General features: G+C 40.8%; 1 protein-coding gene across 2 annotated transcripts; it reads right to left on the bottom strand.

Annotated features, from left to right (window-relative positions):
- Positions 1 to 288: 288 nt before the first annotated feature.
- Positions 289 to 26,471, bottom strand: LOC100558114 (killer cell lectin-like receptor subfamily G member 2). 2 transcript variants are annotated; one of them, XM_008121951.3, is made up of 9 exons: positions 26,098 to 26,471; positions 20,350 to 20,747; positions 16,932 to 16,954; positions 14,014 to 14,099; positions 10,698 to 10,778; positions 8,269 to 8,373; positions 6,043 to 6,230; positions 4,822 to 4,925; positions 289 to 3,193 (listed from the first exon to the last, which is right to left on the bottom strand). In XM_008121951.3, exons 2-9 carry the CDS (start codon positions 20,740 to 20,742, stop codon positions 3,058 to 3,060), a joined length of 1,116 nt encoding a protein of 371 aa, XP_008120158.2. In that variant the 5' UTR covers positions 20,743 to 20,747; positions 26,098 to 26,471; the 3' UTR covers positions 289 to 3,057. The 2 variants fall into 2 exon arrangements, with proteins under 2 accessions (XP_008120158.2, XP_062829759.1); XM_062973689.1 differs by lacking the exon at positions 26,098 to 26,471 and adding an exon at positions 23,524 to 23,674.
- Between the last annotated feature and the right edge of the window lie 278 nt (positions 26,472 to 26,749).

The raw sequence follows: 26,749 nt of genomic DNA, 5'->3' as shown, positions 1-26,749 counted from the left end.
TGAGAGACACACAACAACAAGGAGTATTTAACTTTGAAAGACTGGTTGAACAGGATTTGACAATGATCATGATTGATAAATGGACCAATTGAGATCTAAGTGGGAAAATGATTTTCACAACAAATGTATTGATATTTTTACTATGTTTGCTAGAAAAAAGTTATCATCCTGAGACCTTTCATCAGAACTTTTGAACTCCTACAAAAGTCTATGCTAAGGTTATTTTGTTGATGGTTTTGATAATCTACCTCTAAGCACAAAAAAGAAATTGGAACACTATATAGAAAATACCTTTCTAGTCATTCCACTTTATTTGATGCTTTTTGAAAATGTTGTCTTAATATTTTTAACAAAGAGAGAAAGAGAGAGCAACACACCAGGATGAACCAAATACTTTGTTTTCTTCTATTGCAACAGTTTTTCACATAATGTGTTTCTGCAGCCGGAAAAGGAGCCAGAGTGTAAAATTTTACTTGAAAAATCAGGCCAGATTTAGTCAAAACATAAATCTATCCTTTGTGGGAAAAGATAAGAGAAGTCAATGAGAAGCAAAGGGCAGGATGACCAAAGAAGCAGAGAGGAGAAGTTGAAGCAAACAAAAATGAAATTATGTGATATATAGATGGCTTTCTATAGAAGGATTTTTACCACAATTATTTTTCCAGGAATCACAAAGGCCTCCAAGTCTATGTGTATCTAGTGGCATTTTGAACTGCTCTTATGCTATCTCTTTGTGTAACCATTCATCAGATATTTGTCATATGTAATTGTGTTGTCAGAAGTACAGGAGGAAATGGACAAGAACACAAACCTTTGATACATCCAAACAAATACATAATGGGGAAAAGTCATTAATTCTACCAGCATATCTGGTTAATACAGATCACAGAAAGTTTCAGTTTCTCCAAATGTGGAGGTCTAAGGCTGTAGTAGCCAAACTGCAGAATTATAGCAGTTTGATGCTATATTGGTGGTCATGGTATGAGGTTCTGGGAGTTATAGTTCTGTGAGATATTTACCCTTCTAGTGCCGCAATGATTTACAATTCCAGGTTTCCATAGCATGGAGTCATGTCAGTTAAAGTGATGTCAAACTACTAAAATTCTCCAGCGTGGATGGTCTCCAAGGTTGCATCTAAACTGCAGGATTAATGCAGTTTAACACAACTTTAACTGGCAAACCATGCTATAGAACAGGCATAGGCAAACTTTGGCTCTCCAGGTGTTTTGGACTTGAACTTCCACAATTCCTAACAGCCTATCGGCTGTTAGGAATTGTGGGAGTTGAAGTCCAAAACACCTGGAGGGCCAAAGTTTGCCCAAGCCTGCTATAGAAACACTGGAGTTGTAGTTTTGTAAGGTCTTTAGCCTTCCCTGCTAGTGCCTCACCAAACTATAACTCCCATGGTCCCATAGCATACAGCTAAATTGCATTAATTCTACAGTGTAGCTGCAGCCTCTTAATTCAACTTTGACTGCTATGTCTTCATCTTATGGGAGTCTGGCTTTTGTCGTTTGAGTTCTCTGGCTGAGAAGTCTCAGGGTGCATCTACACTGTAGAATGAATCCAGTTTGACATCACTTTAGCTGCCATGGTTCAATTTGATGGAATCCTGTGTTTTGTCGTTTGGTGAGGCACCGGCACTTTTTGACAAAGAAGGCTAAAGACCTTGTGCAATTTAGTGAGACTCAGAGTCACTCTGGCTGAACATTTATTTTCAAGGCCCTTCTCCTAAACTATAAGTCCCAGAATTCTGCAGGAGGCAGCCACGGGATTTCAGATGGGATGCATACTCTTTGCCTACTCTTTAAGCTCTAATCAGCCATCACTCTTCCTAAAATGGAAATCCCAACGGATAGAACCATGTCTATTAAAATGGACTTAGAGTGCCGTAAGTATATGATAGCCCTAGCTATCTGGGATATCTCATAGTTTATCAAAGCCCAACAGACATATGCACACAAATATACACACAAAGGTGGCTTGGTGCAGGAAATTGCCTTTATGAGCTCTCTTCTGACTCAGTTTTAACGTTAGTCCAAGTAACTGATATTGGGTAACCAATGCTCAGCATTGCAGCTATGTTTACCCACACGAGTGAATATGATACGAGAACACAAATCATGCTTATGCTTCATGCAAACCTTGCTTCCCCTAAGCATTCCAGCTATTAGTGGAACGGTTATCCAGAAACCACGTGGTTGAAGCATGCCCTGGTTGGCTCACATGGCCTAACTGGAGATGGCCTTTCGTTTTACATTCTTACTATAGGTCGCATGGGTTCCTTTTCAAAGGGGATATTGATATCTTAGTAGCAGGAGCTACTTTGCAAACCACCAGCTCTTTATGGCGGGAGCGAGAAAAACCTAGAAATCTGCTGCTATCTAACAATTTAAATGTGTTGCCTTCGACAACACATTTAACGATTTTGTCTTTGTTAAACTCTAGATCTATCCGGTGTAACTTAAGCCTTTACCATGCCAAGTCTCAAATACCCTGATGTAAAATAATGAGAAATAGGTTTCGGTCACCTTACGATTTCCATTCTTCTCTGCAGTATTCTTTGCACAATCCTAACAACTAGAAATGTAGGATATTGAAATCTCAAAGGAAAGTCGAGAAGGCTAATTCCATTACAATCCTCACCTCACCTAAGAGATAATGCACAATGTCAGAATGATCCTATGCATTGCAATTTGGAAGTTACTCCTACCGAATTCAATAGGACTTTCTCCCAAGGAAGTGCAGCATATGACAACAAAAAGGCTCAAATAGAAATCACGTTAAGATGTTTTTCCACCGAGCCACCAGCCCTATCACCCATCTATTAGCTCCTATAATCATACCACAAAGACATCTCATTTTATCTCATGCTCAGAGGTCGAAGAGACTTCAGTTCCTAATCACTGGCACAGAGATGAAGACTATGTGGTTGGTCATTTGCATTGGTAACATATGAGCATTTATCACTGCACACAAACATAAGACAAAGAGTGGCAGCTTGGAGCACAGGAAAGCATTGCAAGTTCCTTTGATGCATAGCCAGCTTCTAGAACTTCACGTCCCTCGGCAGTGGCCGTGGTTTATCTTCACACTCTGGCTGCAAAGGCACTTCTTCTTGACCGAACAGTCAGCACTGCTCACAGACCCATGGGTTAAGTACGCACACCGCCCATCTCCTTTTATTTCAAAGCTGCAAAGGAAAATTGATAGAAGGTGAGCAACTGGAATATATTTGAGTGCAAAATGTTGAGGTTGCATTTCTAGCAAAATGTGCTCAAACGTATTTGTATAACCTTAACAAGTTAAATAATACTGACAACATGAAAAGAGACCCAGTTGCACCTTGGAAACAAACTGAAAGGTTAATAGCTAAAGCTTTTCTAGAGCCCTGGTTTTACTTCATCCTGATGCGTCAGATGAAATAGACATAAGATAGATCTACATGGGTGAAACTGCCCAGAGCTGCCTCGGTGATGTCATTTCTTAGGATGTTATCTCTTTCTGTTTCATATCACTCTAAAAAAGCCTTGTGGTTTCAAAAACAGAACAAATAATTTTAAGAGAGCAGAGAATTTACCGCCAGTTAGAATTCACTGTGAAACCCAGTTATTGCCTGGGAAAACAAGAGCCTTTAGATCCTGGCACTGGAAAGTATTTACTGTTGGCCCTCCACATTTGTGGATTTAACTTTTATGGATTTGATTATTCATGGAATAGATTAATATGTTCTCTCTAGGAATCTTCTCCAATGTAAATTAAAGGTCTTTCTTTGAGGATCTAGATTCTTAGAAGATAACACAACTTTAGATATTTATAGGTACTCCAGGATGAATTCATGGTCAAGACAGAGGACCTAGAGATTCCTAAAAAGGTGTTTTCTTAAGTGAAGAAAATAGTGCTTTTTTAAATTAACATTTTTTTCACTTTCTCAGGAGTCTTGTGCCTCTAGCCCTGCAAAACTGGAGGGCCTACTTTATTCAAAGGTACAAATTAAGGACCCTTAGGTAAAGGAAAAGCTTTTCCCCTGACGTGTCTGACTCTGGGGGTTGGTGCTCATCTCCATTTCTAAGCTGTAATGCCTCCAATGTCATGTGGCGGCACGACTGTATGGAGTGCCATTACTTTCCTGCAGGAGCGGTACCTATTGATCTACTCACATTTGCATGTTTTTGCACTACTAGGTTGGCAGAAGCAGGGGCTAACAGCGAGAGCTCACCCTGCTTCCCAGATTCGAACTGCCAATGTTTCAGACAGCAACTTCAGCAGCTCAGCACCATGGGCTTCTATGAAGGATTTTTTTAGATGTTGGTGGCACAGCTGAGAAAACTCAGCTGCATGATCACTGCACCCTCAGCCTGGTGAGTGTGCCTAGCAGAAGTGGGTGATAATGGGGGATTTTTTTCTGATTTCTTTAGCTGGAAACATTGGATGCTTAATGTGAGATCATCTATGTCATTTGTGAGCAACTTGGGCCCTTTCCAGAGGTTTTCAGTTTCTAGTTAGGATAACCAAAGTGGGGGCCACATATGAGGCCCACATACTGCCCATCTCTAAATGCAAAGCAAGTGCTTGACCCCACTGAGCTTTAAGCTTTTCCTGATTTTGGCCCATGGATTAGGTTCACTTGCATGAAAACTAGGTCAATTCACTACTGCCATATAAAATCCAGATTATCTGCTTTGGATTATATGGCAGTGTAGACTCATACAATTCAGTTCAAAGCAGGTATGGATTATTTTATTTGATAACCTGGATTATAGGGCAGTGTAGAAGGGGCCCAAACGAGACCAAACCTGAATGAAAGAAGTACACACTTACAGGTTATTGAACAGAGTCCCATCCATCCATTTCCAGCTTTCTTCTGGTTCTCTCAGGAGGCCAATCCAGTGGTTGTAAGGACTTTTGTCATTCATTGCATCATCCTGATTTTTAAAAGACAATAGGAAAGAGAAAATAAAAACTTCCTGGACTTCATAGCAATTGAGAAGTGGATTTTGCATATGTAGAGTTGCTAGCTATCCTGGCACAAATGACATGGCTGTTGTTTGCTAGTTTGTTTCCTTGCTTCCTCCAAAATGAACGTATTTTGTAACCATTGAAATGATCTGAGGAAGAAGGTGGAAATTGGGAGGAGGACAAAAATGGGGGCATTTTAAAAGCAGCTGAAAAAGAGTGGGCAAGCTTGTTTATATCTTTGCCTTCCCCTGAAGCCGAGAAAGTGTAGCTTGTCCAGGTCTACCCAGGCTACTTCCACACAGCTGAATAGCATCCCTCATTATCTGCTTTGAACTGGAATATATGGCAGTGTGATATCCCAGTTCAAAGCAGATATTGTGAGATTTTCTCCAATGATTATCTGGGTTATATGGCTGTGTGGAAGGGCCTCCAGTGGGTTTCCATGGGCAAGTGGGGATTCAAACCATGATCTCGAGTCAGATATTCAAACATCTACTCTATACCCATTCTTATAGTTCCTGTAAATATTTATAAATAAGGTTCAATCCCCAGGAGCGGCGGGAGCGGCCGCTGTTAGCTACAACTTCTGCCAACCTAGCAGTTTGAAAACATGCCAATGTGAGTAGATCAATAGGTACCGCTCTGGCGGGGAGGTAACGGTGCTCCATGCAGTCATGCCGGCCACATGACCTTGGAGGTGTCTACAGACAACGCCGGCTCTTCGGCTTAGAAATGGAGATGAGCACCAACCCCCAGAGTCAGACATGACTGGACTTAACGTCAGGGGCAACCTTATAAATAAAAAGATGGAGACTTTTTTAAAAAAAAAATGAAATAAAAATTAAGAGAAGGGGCCTTGTGAGACAGCAGGAAACAGTTGCATGAAATACTATTTTTCACACTAAAAACAATGGAAGTGAAGTGTTGCCTGAGAGAACTGTGGCACGTAAGACAAAAATGACTCACAAAATCACTGGAATCCTTTCGCAGATATTGAGAGATGCTAGGAAGGAAACCGTGGATTAGCAATAATTTTTCAGTCAGGTGCAAGGGTGCACCGTTTTGGACAAACTCTTCTCTTACCAGTTTCTCTAAGTTGTCAAACACAGCCAAGGAGGCTCCAAGAGAGGAACAGTGTTGCTGGCCGGCCTCCCAGGTCCCTTCTAGTTCCAAGGCATGATAGCAGTTCCCTACGTTCATGATCCAACCCGGTGGGCAGCAAGGAGCGTTCCCGGTGACTGCAGCTGAGGCCGGCAGGTCAGCTTTAGCCTCTGACAATGAAAATCAAGGTGGTTTATAGCAGATCCATTCATCTCTTTCAGGACAGACTAGCAAGAGGGACCCATAGGTCAGCAAGGACCCTCATTAGAGACCTCTCCTTAAAATCCTTAAGTTCTAAAAGTCTATCTCAGGCATGGGCAAACTTGGGCCCTCCAGATGTTTTGGACTTCAACTCCCACCATTCCTAACAGCCTCAGGCCCCTTCCTTTTCCCCCTCAGCCGCTTAAGCGGCTGAGGGGGAAAAGGAAAGGGCCTGAGGCTGTTAGGAATGGTGGGAGTTGAAGTCCAAAACACCTGGAGGGACCAAGTTTGCCATGCCTGGTCTATCTTAATAAGAAATGTCTAGTCTCCCTAGGGAGGGTGTTCCAAAACCTTGGGTCCTTCCTTATATTCCTTATATTCCCATCAGCCATAACTGTGAAGTTGGAAGTACAGTACTAAAAGAAGGACCTTTTTGAGGATCTCAGAATCCAGGCAGGTTCATACTGGAAGGTACTTTATCTCAGATAGCCTGAACACACGAAATGGATGGTTTGAAACTTGTTAACCATAACAAGTATATAGGTTTCGGTTATTGCAGATTTTATGACATTCCCAAAGTTCTCCAAATTGGACTCATGCCATGTATGGTTTTAGAATTGTTAACCATAACAAGTATAGGTTTTGGTTATCACAGCTTTTATGACATCCCCAAAGTTCTCCAAATTGGACCCATGCCATGTATGGTTTTGGACTTGTTAACCATAACAAGTATAGGTTGTGGTTATCGCAGCTTTTATGACATTCCCAAAGTTCTCCAAATTGGACCCATGCCACGTATGGTTTTGGACTTGTTAACCATAACAAGTATAGGTTGTGATTATTGCAGCTTTTATGACATTCCTAAAGTTCTCCGAATTGGATTCTGGTTACATCCAGAATAGACTAAAGCAATGAGCTCAACGTGGGGTTGCCTTTGAACAGTCTGGAAGCTTCAAGTGGCCCAACGGGCAACAACCAGATTACTCACGAGAGCAGGGTACAGGAAGCACACAACACCCGTTACGCCAACTCCAGCTTATATACAAGTATATAGGTAATCAGAGTTGGACAGTCTTATCTTATTGAAGCCTTTTTATTATCTTAAATTACAGTTTTATATAAATGTTAATTAATAAATAATAAACTTTATTTTTATATCCCGCCTCATCTCCCCGAAGGGACTTGGGGTGGCTCACAATAGGGACAAGCCCGAAACAACAACACAACATATTTGACAAAAACTTAAAACATTCCAACGATACACAAAATAAAATAATGGACAATACATTAAAACTCAAGCAGATAAAATCATTGTAATTAAAAGCAAACCAGTGGGGACAGGTTTCATAAAGTGCTGTATCATGGAAGTGAGTAACAGTGATAAAGTGCCATACACTTTTAAAACAGAAAGAAGTATTCTAATGACAGCTCTATTGGGCCTATTTATTCAAATGTTCAAAAGCATTTAACCTACTGATGCTTCAATTAATGTAATTTTATAAATATCTATTTTTATTTTTGAAATTTACCAGTAGCTGCTGCATTTCCCACCCTCAGCTTATACTCAAGTCAATAGGTTTTCCCAGTTTTTGTGGTAAAATGAGGTGCCTCGGCTTGTATTCGGGTTGGCTTATACTCGAGTATATACGGTAATTGGAACAGTGCAATAAATGAATATGAATTAATGTGATTAACAAATGGAACTGCCCTGGATTATGATTTGGATGACGTGTTTAATAATTTATGTTTTAATTTTTTTGTTTTAACTGTAATTGTTTATTTTAATATATGTGTGTATGGCATTGAATTGCTGCCTAGAATCATAGAATAATAGAGTTGGAAGAGACCTCATGGGCCATCCAGTCCAACCCCCTGCTAAGAAGCAGGAAATCGCATTCAAAGCACCCTGACAGATGGCCATCCAGCCTGTTGTAAGGCTGCCTACAGTCCCCTCCGGGGTGAGAAGGACAGGGTATAAATATGGTAATTAAATGTGTTTTTCCTCACTTGTAAAAACAAAGATGGTTGTCACCAAGCCTGCAATCTGAATGAGGAAGAGTACCAAAACGATCCATGTGATAGAGTTCTGTCCACTGGAGTTTGAGTGATTCCCTGCAGAGGATAAGATAACAAACAATTAAAAACAAAATTTTCCTAATTATTTTGTAGATTGTGGTTCTAGACACTAGCACTATAGTCTAGAATACTCTAGAAGAAATAGAGGATCCTGTATAAAGATCGTCCGTTAGTGATATGGCGAATATGATGCGTGCATCTTCACTATGGAATAATAATAATACAGTAGAGTCTCACTTATCCAGCATTCGTTTATCCAACATTCTGGATTATCCAACACAGTTTGCCTCCCGCCCGGATCCACAGCTGTTTCTCTAGGCAGCAAGGACTGAACTTTTTATGCACTTAATTTCCAACAACGTTATTACTGTTTATTTATTTATTTTGTTATTAGTAACGTTATTACTATTTATTTTGTGCAATTCTATCTTTATTTGTAGTCAATTTGTTAGTAGCCAATGTTTTTGCAGTCAATGTTTTCAATACATTGCGATGTTTTGGTGCTAAATTTGTAAATACAGTAACTACTATATAATATTATCATGTATTGAATTACTTTTTCTGTCAATTTGTTGTAAAACATGATGTTTTGGTGCTTAATTTGTAAAACCATAATGTAATTTGATGTTTAATAGGCTTATCTTTAATCCCTCCTTATTATCCAACATTTTCACTTATCCAATGTTCTGCCGGCCCGTTTATATTGCATAAGCGAGACTCTACTGTAACTTTATTTTTATAACCTGTTTCCATCTCCCCGAAGGGACTTGCTATGGCTTGCATGGGGACCAAATCCGAAAGACAAGTGTTCAAGATGCAAAAATTAAAACACATGAACAAACAATGTAATTAAAACCAGTTAAACCACAGAATGAAAACACTGTAAAAAACACTGAGTCCCTTCGGGTGAGAAGGGGGGGATATAAATGTGAGAAATAAATACATGAATAATCAACAAGGAACCAAAAAGTGGGACTTTAAAGAATTGCAAGGGAAGGTCAGGGCTTGTGCAAAACGCAAGACAATCGGACCAGGAGTGGGAATAAAATGCTAGAAACTGGAAAGTAAACAATGAGGACTGGACAGTGATAGTTACGAGCTGCCTGTGAAGTGGCTAAGACGAAAAAAGGAAAGGACCCGAGGCTGTTAGGAATTCTAGGAGTTGAAGTCCAAAACACCTGGAGGGCCCAAGTTTGCCTATGCCTGATATATACTGTATGATGGATCCTTAAATGTTTACAGGACTGTGGACAGTTCCAAGTAGGCAAAGAAGTTGTTTATCAGTCTTGGGTCACTGGACAATTCTAAGTCCCAGCCAGTGCTTGAAGGGAAGATCTTAAAGAGGAAGACTTCTGCTCTAGACTTTAACCACTTCATTGCCTTCCAACCAGCTTCATATCTTGTGGCTTCTACTAGGCAGAAAAGGTGAGACCCACAATATAAAGGAGAGCATTTCCAAAGAAAATTATGTGGAAGGGAACCATTGACCGCATAGGCAAATTGATGAAGAAACACAACATACAAACTATCTACAGACCCACTAAGAAAATCCAACAAATGCTACGTTCAGCGAAGGACAAGAGGGATCCTCTCACCTCTGCAGGAGTCTACTGTATACCCTGCAGCTGTGGACAAGTCTACAGAGGGACCACCAAACGCAGCATTGCCCAGACACGAATCAAAGAACATGAAAGGCACTGCAGACTAACTCAACCAGAGAAATCAGCCATAGCAGAGCACTTGATGAACCAACCTGGACACAGTATATTATTTGAGAACACATAAATGCTCGACCACTTCAACAACTATCATGTCAGCCTACACAGAGAAGACAATGAAATCCACAAGCATGTGGACAACTTCAATAGAAAGGAGGAAACCATGAAAATGAACAAAATCTGACTAACAGTATTAAAAAAACTCCAAAATCAGAACAGTAAATACGGAGCAGCACTCTGAAAACAAAAGAATTCCAGATAGGAATCAATCAGGGGCAGCTAATGACTCTGAACAAAGGATTCTCCCAGGCCAGGAGGAGAAGCTTGGAAGGCCATTTAATGCTAATGAGGGTGATTAATTACAACATTCACACAGGCCTCCAACAGACAAGAGTTCTTTCTCCCACCCTGGATATCATTCCACAGATATATAAACCTCACTTGCCTAGTTTCCAACAGACCTCACAACCTCTGAGGATGCCTGCCATAGATGTGGGTGAAACGTCAGGAGAGAATACTTCTGGAACATGGCCATACAGCCCGGAAAACATACAACAACCCTGTGATCCTGGCCATGAAAACCTTCGACAACATATTTGGAAGTTTCTTCTATCAGTACTACTTTCAGCAAATGTGTGTTACCTTCTTGTTGTTTTTCCACCAAGTCAAGGTCAAACAGCTTGACTTTTTCTGGGTCCTCCTTCTGGTTCCCATCAAGCAGCTCTGGTTTGAAAAATGAACAGAAATAGACAGCAAATATTAATTGCAATTGGCACAGCAGTTAAAAAAGAAAGAAACCTTTCCTAGATGGGTGATCCCACCTATTCTAACAGGTTATAAATGGAACATGTATACAGTGCATTTATATAAAAAGGAATCCTTCTCCAAGTGGGACTGATGGACTTTGTATATCTCCATGTAATAACACAATTGAAGACCTTTTTTGCATTGGATGCACCTATGCAGCAGAATTAATGCAGTTTGGCAACACTTTAATTGCCATGGCTCAATGTTGTGGAGTCCTGGGATTTGTAGTTTGCTGAGGCAATAGCACTCTGGCAAAGGAGGCTGGACTTCGTAATACAGTGGTTCTCAACCTGTGGGTCCCCGTGTGTTTTGGCCTACAACTCCCAGAAATCCCAGCCAGTTTACCAGCTGTTAGGATTTCTGGGAGTTGAAGGCCAAAACATCTGGGCACCCATGGATTGAGAACCACTGTTGTAATACAACATCTCCCGCGATTCGATAGCATTGACTCATGGCAGTTAAAGTGGTGTCAAACTTCATTAATTCTACAGTGTAAATTGTATTCATAGTCTGGATGAGGGACATTAAGAAGTTGAGGAAGTCCGAGTCTACCTAAGTGGACTGCCCAACAAATTTCCCACTATTTCATGGAAACCATAAAACTGATCCTGTGATAAAATGCCAAACTTTTATTTAATAATTCCTAGAATCTTCCTTCAGGATATCGGCATATTGGTTACACTTTGTGAATGAAATGCTTCTTTTGGAATTAGTTACTTTACAAATGCACAAATTGTTCAAGCCATTTCTCAGTTATGATGACCCTAAATTGAGCCTATTGCAGTTTGGGAGCTGACCAAGGTCACCCAGGCTCCTTCTACATTGCCCAATAATCCAGATTATCAAAGCAGATAATCCACATAATCTGCTTTGAACCAGATTATCTGAATCAACACTGTCATCTAATCCAGTTAAAAGCAGAAAATCTGGATTGCATTTGGCAGTGTAGAAGGGCCCCCGGTGGATTTCCATGTCTGAGCAGGGATTCAAACTCTGGTTTTGTAAAGACCTTAAATTTAAGTTCTGCCAGGTTTCACTGGGGTAAACTCTGACTATATTGTATATACACTATTGCTATATTGTACCTATTCAATAGGTAATTTCTGTTATATATTTCTGTGTTACTCCCCCCCAACATCTATCCTCTAGACTGTCCCACTCTCATGCGTCCCTGTCCACAGTGGAGTACTCCTCTGTCCCTCTCACTCCGAGTTTTTATCTTGGTGTTCATGCGGCCTGCCCTTGTATTACTGTTTTGTTTTTGTTTTTTGGTTTTTTGATGTAATGTATATTATCATTTATTGTATTGTTTTTAATTGTGTTATGGTATGCTGTTTTTATATTTTATTATATTGTACTGCTCTGGGCATGGCCCCATGTTAGCCGCCCCGAGTCCCCGTTGGGGAGATGGTGGCGGGGTATAAATAAAGTTTTATTATTATTATTATTATTATTATTATTATTATTATTATTCATTTATTTGCTTTTAATGCTATTTATTTATTTACAGTATTTATATTCCGCCCTTCTCACCCCGAAGGGGACTCAGGGTGGATCACATTATGTACATATAGGGCAAACATTCAATGCCCATAAACACATCGAACCGAGACAGGGACAACAGACAGACAGACAGACAGACGCAGAGGCAATTTAACCTTCTCCTGAGGGGATGTTCGATTCTGGCCACAGGGGGGAGCAGCTGCTTCATCATCCACTCTGATGGCACTTCCTCACTTCCTCATTCCAACGTTGTAAATTAGTTAAACTTGCCTCCCCACTTTTATAAGTGGTGCCTTATTTCCTACTTGATAGATGCAACTATCTTTCGGGTTGCTAGGTCAGCAACGAGCAGGGGCTATATTTTATTTTTAATTGACGGGTGCTCACCCCGCCACGGGCTGGCCTCGAACTCATGGCCTCATGGTCAGAGTGATTTATTACAGCAGCTGTTTACCAGCCTGCGCCACAGCCCGGCCCCATATATACGTGTGAGCTCAGAGGTGTTTCAATTACTGTATTTCTTCCATTGTTAGTGCCATTGATTGTAAGGCACACCCTATTTTCAGTACAGCCACCACTAACTAAAATGCATAAGATACACCTGCAATTCAAAGCCATATTCCCTATTTCTATTCCAACAAGCTTTCAATGGGTGAAAAACTTGTGGCTATGTCTGTTTCTTACTGTTATTTAAAGCTAACTGTATTGTTTTATCTATTTCTGTAAACCGCTCCGAGCCAAATTGGGAGTAGCAGTATACAAGTCCAATAAATAAATAAATAAAATTTCAGGTAAAGGTAAAGGTATTCCCCTTGACATTAAGTCTAGACGTGTCCGTCTCTGGGGGTTGGTGCTCATCTCCATTTCTAAAACGAAGAGCCGCCGTTGTCCATAGACACCTCCAAGGTCATGACTGCATGGACAGCTGTTACCTTCCCGCCAGAGTGGTACCTATTGATCTACTCACATTTGCATGTTTTCCAACTGCTAGGTTGGCAGAAGCTAGGGCTAACAGTGGGAGCTCACCCCACTCCCTGGATTCGAATCACCAACTTTACAGTCAGCAAGTTCAGCAGCTCAGTGGTTTAATCTGCTGCACCACCAGGGGCTCCTATTTAGATATGTTTATATAAAGGGAAAATGTGTCTTAGAATGGAAGAGATACAGTAATAGGCCAATGGGGTAAATGACAGCAAAAAATGTAATACATGCCACATCTTAACAAATGAGGTTGAAGCGTACTCCTCCCAACACAACATAAAGAAGCAGTAAATACAATATGTATAAAATATAAGAACTTATAATTGTACCAAGTAATATTAATTGTAAGTATTACTGTTTCTAATCTCCCCTCGTGATTTCAAAGATTTAGCCTCTGAAGGCCCTTCCAGACAGGCCCTATATCCCAGGATCTCATCCCAGGTTTTTTGTTTATTCCAGATTATCTGGCAGTGCAGACACATATAATCCAGTTTAAAGCAGAAAACCTGGGATCAGATCCCGGGATATAGGGCCTGTCTGGAAGGGCCCAGAATCAGCATTAATCTTTGTCATTTGTGGGTTTTAAAAATGTATTAGTCTTCTTCCTCTTTTGTTGTGGAAAGATAAACTCTTTAAATCATTATAAAAGAATGCTGCTTTGCCTTACCTTTCCCTTGGAAGGCAACTGTGTCATTTGTGTATCCCACAACAGCAGGACTGTTTGCCTCTGAGTTTGGACATTCATCCCCCCATCTGCAGAGGGGGAAAAACATTCTCCAAAATATCCACAATATTTTATCAAAGAGTGTCAAAAAGTCCCAATAAACCCCATTGGGTTCATCCATTGGCTGCGCTAGCCGGAAATGATGGGAAATGTTGGATCTACAATGCCATACAATCCAGATTATCAAATCATATCATCCATACTACCTGATTAGAACTTGATTATATGAGTCTGTACTGTCATATAATCCAGTTCAAAGCAAGTACAGTAGAGTCTCACTTATCCAACATAAACGGGCCAGCAGAATGTTGGATAAGTGAAAATGTTGGATAATAAAGAGGGATTAAGGAAAAGCCTATTAAATATTCAATCACAGTATGATTTTACAAATTAAGCACCAAAACATCATGTTTTACAACAAATCGACATAAAAAGTAGTTCAATACATGGTAACATAATGTAGTAATTACTGTATTTACGAATTTAGCAACAAAATATCGCAATATATTGAAAACATTGACTACAAAAACATTGACTACTAACAGGCCGACTGCGTTGGATAATATGAAACGTTGGATAAGTGGAGGTTGGAAAAGCAAGACTACTGTAATCTGGATTTTATATGGCAGTGTAGATAGAGAGTAAGATGGTTGATTTGATACCCTGCTATAGAATATGATCTGATTGATTATTGGAATGCAGTTTCAGCCCAGTGAGTTGTGCCTGCAACATCTATCAGCAGAAATGTGTGCCATCACAAAAATATAGATAATTTCAGGTACTACAATATTATTGAATAATCTTGATATCACTATAACAGCACCAATACATATATTCGACCCAAAAATTGCTCTATGCCACCTTATGCGTGTCTGCGTAGCTGGCTATGACAAGTTTATGAACTTAATCCATTTGCCTTCTGGAAAGTTTGCAGGAATAGCTGGTTGCTCCCATGTTTGCTCTAGGGTTGCACCTAAACTTCATAGGATCTATCCAAGGTGTTCAAGTTGTTCAAGGACTATAATTTGGCACTTTGATATAGATCAGTGGTTCTCAACCTGTGGGTCCCCAGATATTTTGGCCTTCAACTCCCAAAAATCCTAACAGCTGGTAAACTGGCTGGGATTTCTGGGAGTTGTAGGCCAAAACACCTGGGGACCTACAGGTTGAGAACCACTGGTATAGATCATTTACAGTTCAGACCCAGAATAGATTCTCTGTTCCACTGACACCAAAGCTACCAGCCACTTCTGTCAAAATCAAGGTCTACCTTTTGGATTTTTACAAAAATATTCATCAAACCATGGATTGTTGAATCCATAGATGCAGAACCTATGGATATGGAGTGGTGACTGTAATGGAAAAGGAAGGGCCAGGCTGCCATCTAAGGAAGAAGCATCTTCAGGGAGCGTGTTTCTTACCCCAAATATGCTGTCCTATATTACAGAATCCTCTATTTGAAGCCCTGTTTGTTTATTTGTTTGTTTATTTATTTGAGAGAGACTTTGATGGAGTGCAGCCTCTGGGTGTCAGGATGTGTCTGTACCAGCTTGGCTGTGATTGGCTTAGGGTGGATTTGTCTGATGTTCAGGCGAAAAAGCACATGAAAGTTGGCATTTAGCTAGATGTTCATCTAGAAAAACAAATTTTGGGAGAATGTTACAGCATATGAGAACTGCTGCAAGACCTACATGTGCTCAGAGATAGAAAGAACCAGTTGTCTCAACACAAGAAGTATTGATGAAGATCTGTGATTGCATCTACACTGTAGAATTAATGCAGTTTGACAACCCTTTATCTGCCATAGCTCTATGCTATAGAATGCTGGGGTTTGTAGTATGATGAGGCACCAGCATTCTTTGGCAAAGAAGGCTAAAAATCTTTGATATTATCACATGTGTCTCCTAAAATGGCTTCTGCTGTGGTGAACCCCTTTTACTTGAGACAGAGCATGCCTGCCAATCAAAAGCAATTGGAATGATTAGGGGAGAAAGGGCTCCGTTTTTCCTTTATAACTGAGAAGGATAGTGATCGGACAATTGGGAAGAAAGCGTTTTCTTTTGCAGCCAAGAAGGACAGTCCACAGTGGATATCATATCCCCTAAAAACAAGTGGCTAAGGCAGATTTCTCTTACTGCATTGTAAAATGAACTTCCTAAAGCTGATTGGAATACAGAAGCTGAAAGATGAGGAAACTCATTTTCATTCAATACAAACTATGACACCACTTGAAGCTTGGTTTGGGATGAGATCATGACAATGTTGTGCTGTAGAAAGTGTTTTTATTTGTGTCTAGGGAATGCACAACGTGGCTTACAGACTTCTGTGATAACCTCTATCATAAAATTACCACTCTCAGGATTCCCTAGCATTAAACCATTGCTGTTAAAGTTGTTAAACTGCATTAATTCTACAATGTAAATGTACCCTGTGAATGAGCAGAAATGGACACACTGAATACACTAATTAAGAAAAAAAATCTTTGCCTAACTTTAAAAAAAGATTGGAACCTATTTATCAACTTGTACCTCACCAAATTTAAGAACCCTAGGATTCCATAGGGTGTAGACATAGTTAAAGTGGAATCATGTTGATATATCTGTACAGCGTGGAAGGGTCCTTTACAACAGAAGAGGCTGGATTTCAAACTCCATGTAGCTGGCTTCACCTCAGCTGGCCTTCTGGCACTGCCTCTACTTTCTCACTCCACAAAGGGAAAAATAAACTCAGTTTCAGCTGCCAGAGAGGTGATGTCAGCTGCCTTTCGATTCATTCAGCTGACAAACAGCAGCTAAATTTCTAAAAGAAACACATAAAAGAACCTGGCCCAGTTTAGCAGTGCATCGGAGGGAGACACTTACCCTCTGTATGGACTTCCAGTCCCCTAGAAAAGAAAGAAATCGAGAAAGAAAAATATGCATCTAATTCATCTATTATCCTTTCTGATTTAGAATTTCTTAGCTAATTTTACATACTGTTGGATTAAATGAATTAAGTGGCATAAGGTTTCATTTATTTTATTACATTAATCAGATGTATTAGAAATTGCCCCAACAGGGAAGAAAGTGGCATCAAAATACGTTCCACATATAAAGCTTTATAGATGAAATCCTCCAATGCAATCAGGGAACAGATTTTTGTGTGTGTCTGGAGCAGGGGTCCCCAAACTAAGGCCCGGGGGCCGGATGCGGCCCTCCAAGGTCATTTACCTGGCCCCCAACCTCAGTTTTATAACATAATATTTTTATATCATTTTTATAATATAATATATTGTATATACATATAATATTGATAATATTATAATGTTATACAATATAATACTAATAATAATACCGTATAATAATATAAATTATATATTATATATTACATATAATATTACAGTAATATATAATATATATATATAGTGCTAATATTGTGCTATGCTAATAATATAATATATTGTATGTACATACAGCTGCTCTGAGTCCCCTTCGGGGTGAGAAGGGCAGGATATAAATGTAATAAATAAATGTAGTAAATGAATAAATAAATAATTTTAGACTTAGGCTCGCCCAAAATCTGAAATGACTTGTAGGCACAACAACAACAATCCTACTTAACTTGACTATCTCATTAGCCAGAAGCAGGCCCACGTTTCCCATTGAAATCCTGATAGGTTTATGTTGGTTACAATTGTTTTCATTTTTAAATATTGTATTGTTCTTTCATTGTTGTTGTTGTTTTGCACTACAAATAAGACATGTGCAGTGTGCACAGGAATTTGTTCATATTTTTTTTCAAATGATAATTCGGCCCCTCCACAGTCTGAAGGATTGTGGACCGGCCCTCTGCTTTGAAAGTTTGAGGACCCCTGGTCTGGAAAGACTTGAGAAACTGCAAGTCGCTTCTCATGTGAAAGAATGGGCTGTCGGCAAGGACGTAGCCTAGGGAACGCCCAGATGTTTTGATGTTTTACCATCCTTCTGGGAGTCTTATCTCATGTCCCTGCATGGGAAGCTGGATCTGACAGAAGGAGCTCTCCCATTCTCCCCAGATTTGTACCGGCAACCTTCAGGTCAGCAGCCCAACCTTCAGGTCAGCAATCCTGCTGCCACAAGGGTTAAACCATGTTGGCTGGTCCCACCTCTTATGCTAATTTAACAATTGGCCACACACCCATTTGTGGTCACATCCCTCCAGCAGTCATAAAGGAGTATCAGTCTGAAAGGGACCTGTCTAGGGGGTATCTTCACTGTAGAGTTAATGCAATCTGATATCACTTTAACTGCCATAGCTTAATGCTATGGAATCATGGATTTTCTGGCTTGGTGAGGTACCAACCCCAAGGATTCCATAACATTCAGCCATATCCATCAAAGTGCTTTCAAACTGCATTTATTCTACACTGTAGATGCACTCTCAAAGTTGGAAGGAACCACAAGGTCCATTTAGTCCAACCCCCTGCCATGCAGGGATTCACAATTATAGCTGTCCTGAAAGATGCCAATCCAATCTCCACTAAAAGTCCTTCAAAGATGGAGAGTCCACTACCAGTATTTTCTCATGGCAGCTGAAGAAAGGCACTTTTCTTTCAACTATTGCAAAGAACAGCAAAGCCTAATGAGCTGGTGCTACAGCAACACCCATAGCAACTGTTTGTTGTTATGTGTCTTTGCCATTTCCAACTTTTGGCAACCCTAAGGCAACCCTAGCATGGGATTTTTGGCATGTTTTGTTCAGGAAAGGTTTACCCTTGATTTCCTCTGATGCTGAGAGTGAGGGATCTGGATAATACTGCATTTCTTCAGTTCTCGGACTCATATTTTTCCTAGACAAGCATCTCTAAAAACAGGCTGCGTCTTAGAATTACAGGTGTATCTTATGTATTTTTGTTGTTAGCAGTTCGTCTGAAATTAGAGTACATCTTACAATTGATGACATCTTACAGTTGAAGAAATCCAGTATCATCCAAGGGGTTTCCATGGTTGATTTGAACTGGAGTCCTCATCCAACATTCAACTCAATACACAACACTACCACAGAGCAGCCATTACAGATTATTTTTCCTTGCCACATGACAAGACTACTACATTGTGCTTTACATGGACTATCCTTGAGGACTGCTTATGAATTTCATCTGCTATAAATGATATGCATTTGTACTGGCTTCCTATTGACATCTAGGACAATTTATCGAGTTTGCAGATGACAACAAATTAGGAAGGATAGCTAATACTCCAGAGGACAAGATCAGAATTCAAAATAATGTGTTGTCGAAGGCTTTCATGGCCGGGATCACAGTGCTGTTGTATGTTTTCCGGGCTGTCTGACCATGTTCCAGAAGTATTCTCTCCTGATGCTTTGCCCACATCTATGGCAGGCATCCTCAGAGGTTGTGAGGTATCCTCACAACCTCTGAGGATGCCTGCCATAGATGTGGTCGAAACGTCAGGAGAGAATACTTCTGGAACATGACCATACAGCCCAGAAAACATACAACAACACAATTCAAAATAACCTTGACAGGTTCGAGAGCTGGGCCAAAACTAACGAAATGAATTTCAACAAAGAGAAATGTAAGATACTACACTTAGGCAGAAAAAAATGAAATGCAAAGATACAGGATTGGTGATGCCTGGCTTGACAACAGTCCATGTGAGAAAGATCTTGGAGACTTCGTGGACAACAAGTTGAACATAAGCCAACAGTGTGATGCAGCAGCTAAAAAGGCCCATGGGATTTTCGGCTGTATAGCGTCCAGATCGAGGGAAGTCATGGTGCCTTTTCTATTCTGCTTTGGTTAGACCTCACCTGGAATATTGTGTCCAATTCTGGGCACCACAGTTCAAAAGAGATATTGATAAGCTAGAAGGTGTCCAGAGGAGGACAACTATAATGATCAAAGGTCTGGAGACCATGAATCGCTATGAGAAACATCTTAAAGAACTGGGTGTGTTTAGCCTGCAGAAGAGAAGGTTGAGAGGAGACATGAGAGCACGTATAAATATGTGAAAGGGTGTCATAAGGAAGAGGGAGCAGGCTTGTTTTCTGCTGTCCTTAAAAGTAGGACAAGGAGCAATGAAGAACTTCCTGACCGTATCAACTGTTCAGCAGTGGAACTCCTGTTGTGTGGTGGAAGTTCCTTCATTGGAAACTTTTAAACGGAGACTGGATGGCCATCTGTCAGGGATACCTTGATTGTGCTTTTCCTGCATATCAGGGGAATGAACTAGATGGCCTATGTGGTCTATTATTCTATGAGTCTATGATTCTAATTTCTGGTGCAGGTTTTTGACTTACCTGGTTTTCTGCCTTTGCTTCCTGGTTCCTGGGAATCACGTTGTGTGCCATATGATCCCAGGATTTTCTGCAGACTGAGCAAAGGGGGACTTGATCCTCCACACAAAAGAGATTTAGGCTTTCCTTGTGTATCTGACAGAGACCCAGATCCATTTGCTTTGTTTCGTCGACCACCATCGATCCAGTAGACCCTTTCCCAAGGGATTTCAGAAAGAAATCTTGGCAAACAGAGCAGAAAATTTTCCCCTTTAACTCTTTCTCCCAGGATTGGCTTGAACAAGCTTGACAAAAATGATGCCCACAAGGCTGGATGGTTAGATGTTGACAGGGCTGCAGACAGATTGAGCAAACAGTTCCTCCATTGGGATGCTTTGCAGAATATACGTTCTCCATGCCTGCTGCTCAAGAAAGAAGAGAGGAGAAATCCATGCAAGTCCAGCAAAGTTTATCACACATATATAATAAGATCTTAATAAGTCTATTTGGGCATTTAAGTAGCTTACTCAATTCAGAAAATCAGCTGACTATAGATTGTAAAAAAAATACTGCAACACTGCTGTTAGAACTGATGGGTATTGCATGTATCTATAAGCAGCACGGGCTTTCACCCCATTTGTATGTGCAGCATTCAATGCATTTTTCATGGGTTTTTTTCTCTCCCATTGATCTATTAATCAAAACGCAGTCATTGGAAGAGACCTGAGACTGCTAAACTTCCCATAGCAAACTCATGAATCTGCTGAAATACAGATAAACATTCTTAACTAATGGGAACTCGCAGAACCAGGCTCTACTCCAGCGAGTGATATCAGCACATTGAAAGCATACCAACACATCCAGTATACATGTACACTAGCATCAAAACCAGATAACTGAAGATATTATAGTAATAATGTGCTCCAATGGAGCATGGCTTGGGCTTAAGGTCCTGACAGGTGGAAGGATTTAGGCCCTTCTTTCCTTGATCAAAATCCCCCTTTCCTAGAAATTATTAACAAAAATACAGGTAAAGCATAAGGTTCCTTAGAAAAGGTCCTAATTCAATAAAGCTTTAATTGAGCAGGTTAAATAACTTTTGTGCTGTTGAAGGTTTTCATGGCTGGAATCATTGGGTTGTTGTGAGTTTTCCGGGTTGAATGGCCATGTCCCAGAAGCATTCTCTCCTGACATTTCACCCACATCTATGACAGGCATCCCCAGAGGTTGTGAGGTGTTGGGAACTAGGCAAGTGGGATTTATATATCTGTGAAATATTCAGGGTGGGAGAAAGGCAGGAAACAGCCAGTCTTTGAAGCTGCCAGGCTATTCAGTGTCAATCAAGCTGGCCAATTGAAACATTCACACTTGCCTCAGGCAGACAAGAGTTCTTTCTCCCACCCTAAACACTCGACAGATTTATAAACCCCACTTGCCTCGTTTCCAACACCTCACAACCTCTGAGGATGCCTGCCATTGATGTGGGTGAAATGTCAGGAGAGAATGCTTCTGGGACATGGCCATACAGCCCGGAAAACTCACAGCAACCTAGTAAATCACTTTTGTTTTAAAAGATTTGATCACAGATTCACCACATCCTTTAGTGCGTAGCCCAGCATTTATTTTCAAAGCTTGGACAGGTTATTTATTTTAGATAGTGGCTCCTAGAATATTGGCAGTGCTGCTGACCAAAAGATTCTGGGAGTTGTAATACACAACAGTGATCCCTCTTCAAATTCTGGTTTCTGCATACACGGTTAGCTACTAAAGTATCATAAAAAGTAGTTTTCCCATGGTGCAAAACAAGTTATCCCTGAACTTTATTATACGAAGCTGCTACCCCCATAGCAGTTGTGTGAACACCAATAGAAGCAACGTATAGGCAGGGGCGGTTCAACCGCGAGGCAATCTAGGCAGTTGTCTGTGGCGCCATCCTGTAGGGGGTGCCATTGAGGCAACCCCTGCCCCGCTGCCACGCATGCCTCCGCAAGGAAGGAGGTCGCCGCTTTGGGAAGCAGAGAAACACCGCTTCTCTGCTCCCAAAAGTGGAAAACCCTTTCCTTCTCGCCCCTTCCTCGAGGTCAGGTCTCTGGGCTGCCTGGCCATGTTCCAGAAGCATTCTCTCCTGATGTTTCACCCACATCTATGGCAGACATCCTCAGAGGTTCTGAGGTCTGTTGGAAGCTAGGTAAGTGGGGTTTATATATCTGTGGAAAGTCCAGGGTGGGAGAAAGAGCTCTTGTCTATTTGAGGCTAGTGTGAATGTTGCAATTGCCCAACTTGATTAGCATTTAATGGCCTTGCAGATTCAAAGCCTGACTGCTTCCTCCCTGGGGCCATCCTTGGTTGGGAGGTGTTAGCTGGCCCTGATTGTTTCCTGTCTGGATTTCCCCTGTTTTCAGAGTGTTGTTCTTTATTTAGGCGTTTCCTTAATCCCTCCTTATTATCCAACATTTTAGCTTATCCAACATTTTTATTTTTCAGTGATTGGTTTGGAGGGGGGGGGGTGCCAAAATTCTGTTCGCCTATACAGTAGAGTCTCACTTATCCAACATAAACGGGCTGGCAGAATGTTGGATAAGCAAATATGTTGGATAATAAGGAGGCATTAAGGAAAAGCCTATTAAACATCAAATTAGGTTATGATTTTACAAATGAAGCACCAAAACATCATGTTAGACAACAAATTTGGCAGAAAAAGTAGTTCAATACGCAGTAATGCTATGTAGTAATTACTGTATTTATGAATTTAGCACCAAAATATCACGATATATTGAAAACATTGACTACAAAAATGCGTTGGATAATCCAGAACGTTGGATAAGCGAATCTTGGATAAGTGAGATTCTACTGTACTTGAAAATTTCCTTGGGCCGGCCCTGCGTATAGGAATAATCATGCTCACTATCACACATTTCTGCAATTGATCAACTACACCAATCCATGATTCTATAGCTATACTTTGATTTAGCCCCATGTCTTCACTCCCCTGGAGTTCTGTTACTCCATTATTATTTTTTAAAAAACAATTTTACAATTACTGGGAAACATTAAAAATAAAACTTCAACGACAATAGGTGGACACAGCATTTGTGTGATAGGGACTGTCACCAAAGATGCTGACCTGCTTCAATGGTATTTTACCACCTTTGTGTGGAAAAGTCCTCTGTATGCTAAAACTAAATCAAGACCATTTACCTTTAGCAAAAGAAAATAAAAATGGCAGAAGCATGATAATGCTTCAGGAGACTTCCAGCCTCTTCTTGTAGCTCAGCAGATAAATGTTAAGACTTCCTCAAACCAAGTAGCCCATCTAGCCTATCTCGGGAGTAATGCATATTTTCAGTGACATGGTGACTCAAGATGAGAATTCTACTTTGTGACATAAGAGAGCTTTGTTACTGTTGAACAGAGGACAATTCAGCCTAGACATCTCAACACAAACTTGTCCAAGGATGTTTGGCAGAAAGAGGTGAGGGAAAATATGGGGCTCTGGTGCCGTCTGTGTACAGAAACCAATTAGACTTGCACTGAGACAGTTTTTACACTGCCATATAATCCAGATTATGAAATCAGATAATCCATATTATCTGCTTTGAACTGGATTATATGAGTCCACACTGCCATATAATCCAGTTCAAAGCAGATAATCTGGATTTTTCATGGCAGTGTAGAAGGGTCCTGAGTCTTACTTTGATGCTGTCAATGGAACCCCTCCTCAGTCATCACTGAGGACAGCAAACTAGTTGAAGGGGCTCCATGACAGTAATGGTTGGGGGAATAGGGTAGAATTGCCCTGTGGTAAAGTCCTCTGCTTTTTTATCTGAAATAAAGTTTGGGTTTTCTGACAACTTTGTAATCTGAAGGAAGAATGTCTGTACTTGTTAGAAAAAAGGGCCCCATCACATACCTAAAATGTGGGCCCAATGCAATGGAGGTGTTGCAACAAGCAAGTTGCATGATCCCTGCATCTAGTCATATTTAGCAATCTAGCTATGGCTGTTGGGACCAATTGAAGTTTCTGAATATGCTTCAAAGGCAGCCCCGTGTAGAATGTGTTACCATAATTCAACTGGGATGTAAGTAAGGCGTATGTCACTGTGGCCAAATCTGATGCTTCAAGGAATGGGACAAGTTAACACAAGCTTTAACTCTGCAAATGCATTCCTAGACACCACTGAAACCGGACCTTCCAGGCTCCAAGCAGAATTCACACTCAGGGGAAGTGCAACTCCAGTGGTCTCAACCTTCCTAATGCTGTGACCCCCTAAAACAGTTCCTCATGTTGTGGAAACCTCCAACCATAAACTTATTTTCGTTGCGACTTCATAGCTGTCATTTTCCTACTGTTATGAATCATAATGTAAATATTTGATATGCAGGATGTATTTTCATTCACTGGACCAAATTTGGCATGAAAACCCAATAAGCCAAATTTGAATACTGGTGGGGTTGTGGGAGATTGATTTTGTCATTTAGGAGTTGTAGTTACTGGGATTTATAGTTCACCTACAATCAAAGAGCATTCTGAACTCCACCATCGATGGAATTGAACCCAACTTGGTACACAGAACTCCCCTGAGCAACAGAAAACGCTGGAAGGGTTTAGTGGGCATTGACCTTGAGTTTGGGAATTGTGGTTCGCCTACATCCAGAGAGCACTGTGTACTCAAACAATGATGGATCTGGACGAAACGTGGCACAAATTCTCAATATGCCCAAATGTGAGCACTGGTGGAGTTTGGGGAAAATAGACCTTGGAATTTGGGAGTTGTAGTTGCTGGGATTTATAGTTCACCTACAGTCAAAGAGCCCCTTGAACCCCACAAATGATAGAACTGGGCCAAACTTCCCACACAGAACCCCCATGACCAACAGAAAATACTGGAGGGATTTTGGAGGAATTGACAATGATTTAGGGGAGATATAGTTCACCTACCTCCAGAGAGCATTGTGAATTAATATGTGTTTTCTGCTGGTCTTTGGCCACCCCTTTGACACCCCCCCCACGACCCCCCACCAGGCGTTGAGAAACCCTGATCTAGCACAAGCTGAATCTATATTACTCAATCTACTTCATCACTAACCAGGAGCATTCACCAGCAATATTTTCCACCTGCGGTTGTATTGCCAAGACCACCCAGGTTGCTTCGATTGAGGGACATTTTAGTTACAGCTATCCTTTAAATTAAAACATAAGTGTTTTCCTTTCCATATTTCCCACTGTCCTGTACAACCATAGTGTACCTTCTCATATCCAGCATTTCCACTCCTCTTTTTTAGAATACACCCTTCCTATTTTAGACTGCCTGTACACTTACAGATGATAATGCTGTAATTTTAAAGTAAACATTAACAGAATGCAGGCCTTCTTCTTCTTTCAAATGGCATGACTAGCCTTTGCTTTGCTTTCTCCAAACGTGGTTCCCTCAGAGTTACAATCCCCTTTGGTTTTGCTTCTTTCAGAGGCAATGCTGCCAACAGTAGGCTAGTAACTTTCAAGGACTTTTTCCAACAAACGTCACAAACTCTGAGGATGCCTGCCATAGATGTGGGCGAAACATCAGGAACATGGCCATGCAGCCCAAAAAACTCAAAGCAAGCCAGTTTCAAGGACTCATTTCCAAGTTTGCCCTCTCTTCTACTGCATTTCCTCTTAAAAGAAGCTTCCAATAAATAATATCTGTCTTATCTTGAATAGATATGATATCAAGAACCAGCATGTTTTAACTCCCCTTTTGAATGCAAGTTTATAAAATTTCAGTGACCTACCTGGAATTTCACTGTGTAGCTTTGTCTCCTCTGGTCTTCTCAACACAGTTTATGGGAGACACGGATTTCTAGTTGAGACTTAAATTTCTTCTGCTTAGGCCTTATCTCAGCAATTCAGTCCAATGCGAATTTGTCAGTCCTGACACTTCCCTTGAAAGTCAGTCACTAACTAACTGAACGGGAAGCAGTGGAACTGAACATGGGAGGGAGCGAAAAGTAGCATAGGGTGCTTTATGGCAAACAGAAAGGGCTAAATTGGTCCAGCTTCATTTTGCCAAGGCCAGCAGACATTAAATAACAAGAGAGTTGTCAACACCGAGGGAGCCAAGGGGTTGTTTGGAGCGACAGGCGCAAGTGTGACCCTGAGCGACCCCTCAACGTGGAAGAAGGGAACATTCACAGGGAACAACTTCAAGTCCCAAGATGTAAAAAGGCCGATTAGCTAACTTCAGAAGTTCTGGAATTACAGACCGGGATGTCAGGGTGAGTGAGGTTGAATTTCCCAAAAGAATGACAGTGCAAAACCAGGAATATATTCCGTTTAAAAAAAACAACATCCACCTGTGAGTATGTTTATTCCAAAGACGACAGGTTAAATGAGGACGCCGTCTTTTGACAGATATGTGGTCCAGTTTCTTTCTGCATAGTAGGT

The sequence above is a fragment of the Anolis carolinensis genome, chromosome 2, assembly GCF_035594765.1.
Source record: "Anolis carolinensis isolate JA03-04 chromosome 2, rAnoCar3.1.pri, whole genome shotgun sequence".
Lineage (NCBI taxonomy): Eukaryota > Metazoa > Chordata > Lepidosauria > Squamata > Dactyloidae > Anolis > Anolis carolinensis.
The sequence above is the reverse complement of the archived record's forward strand: the minus strand, read 5'-3'. Positions and strand labels throughout refer to the sequence as shown.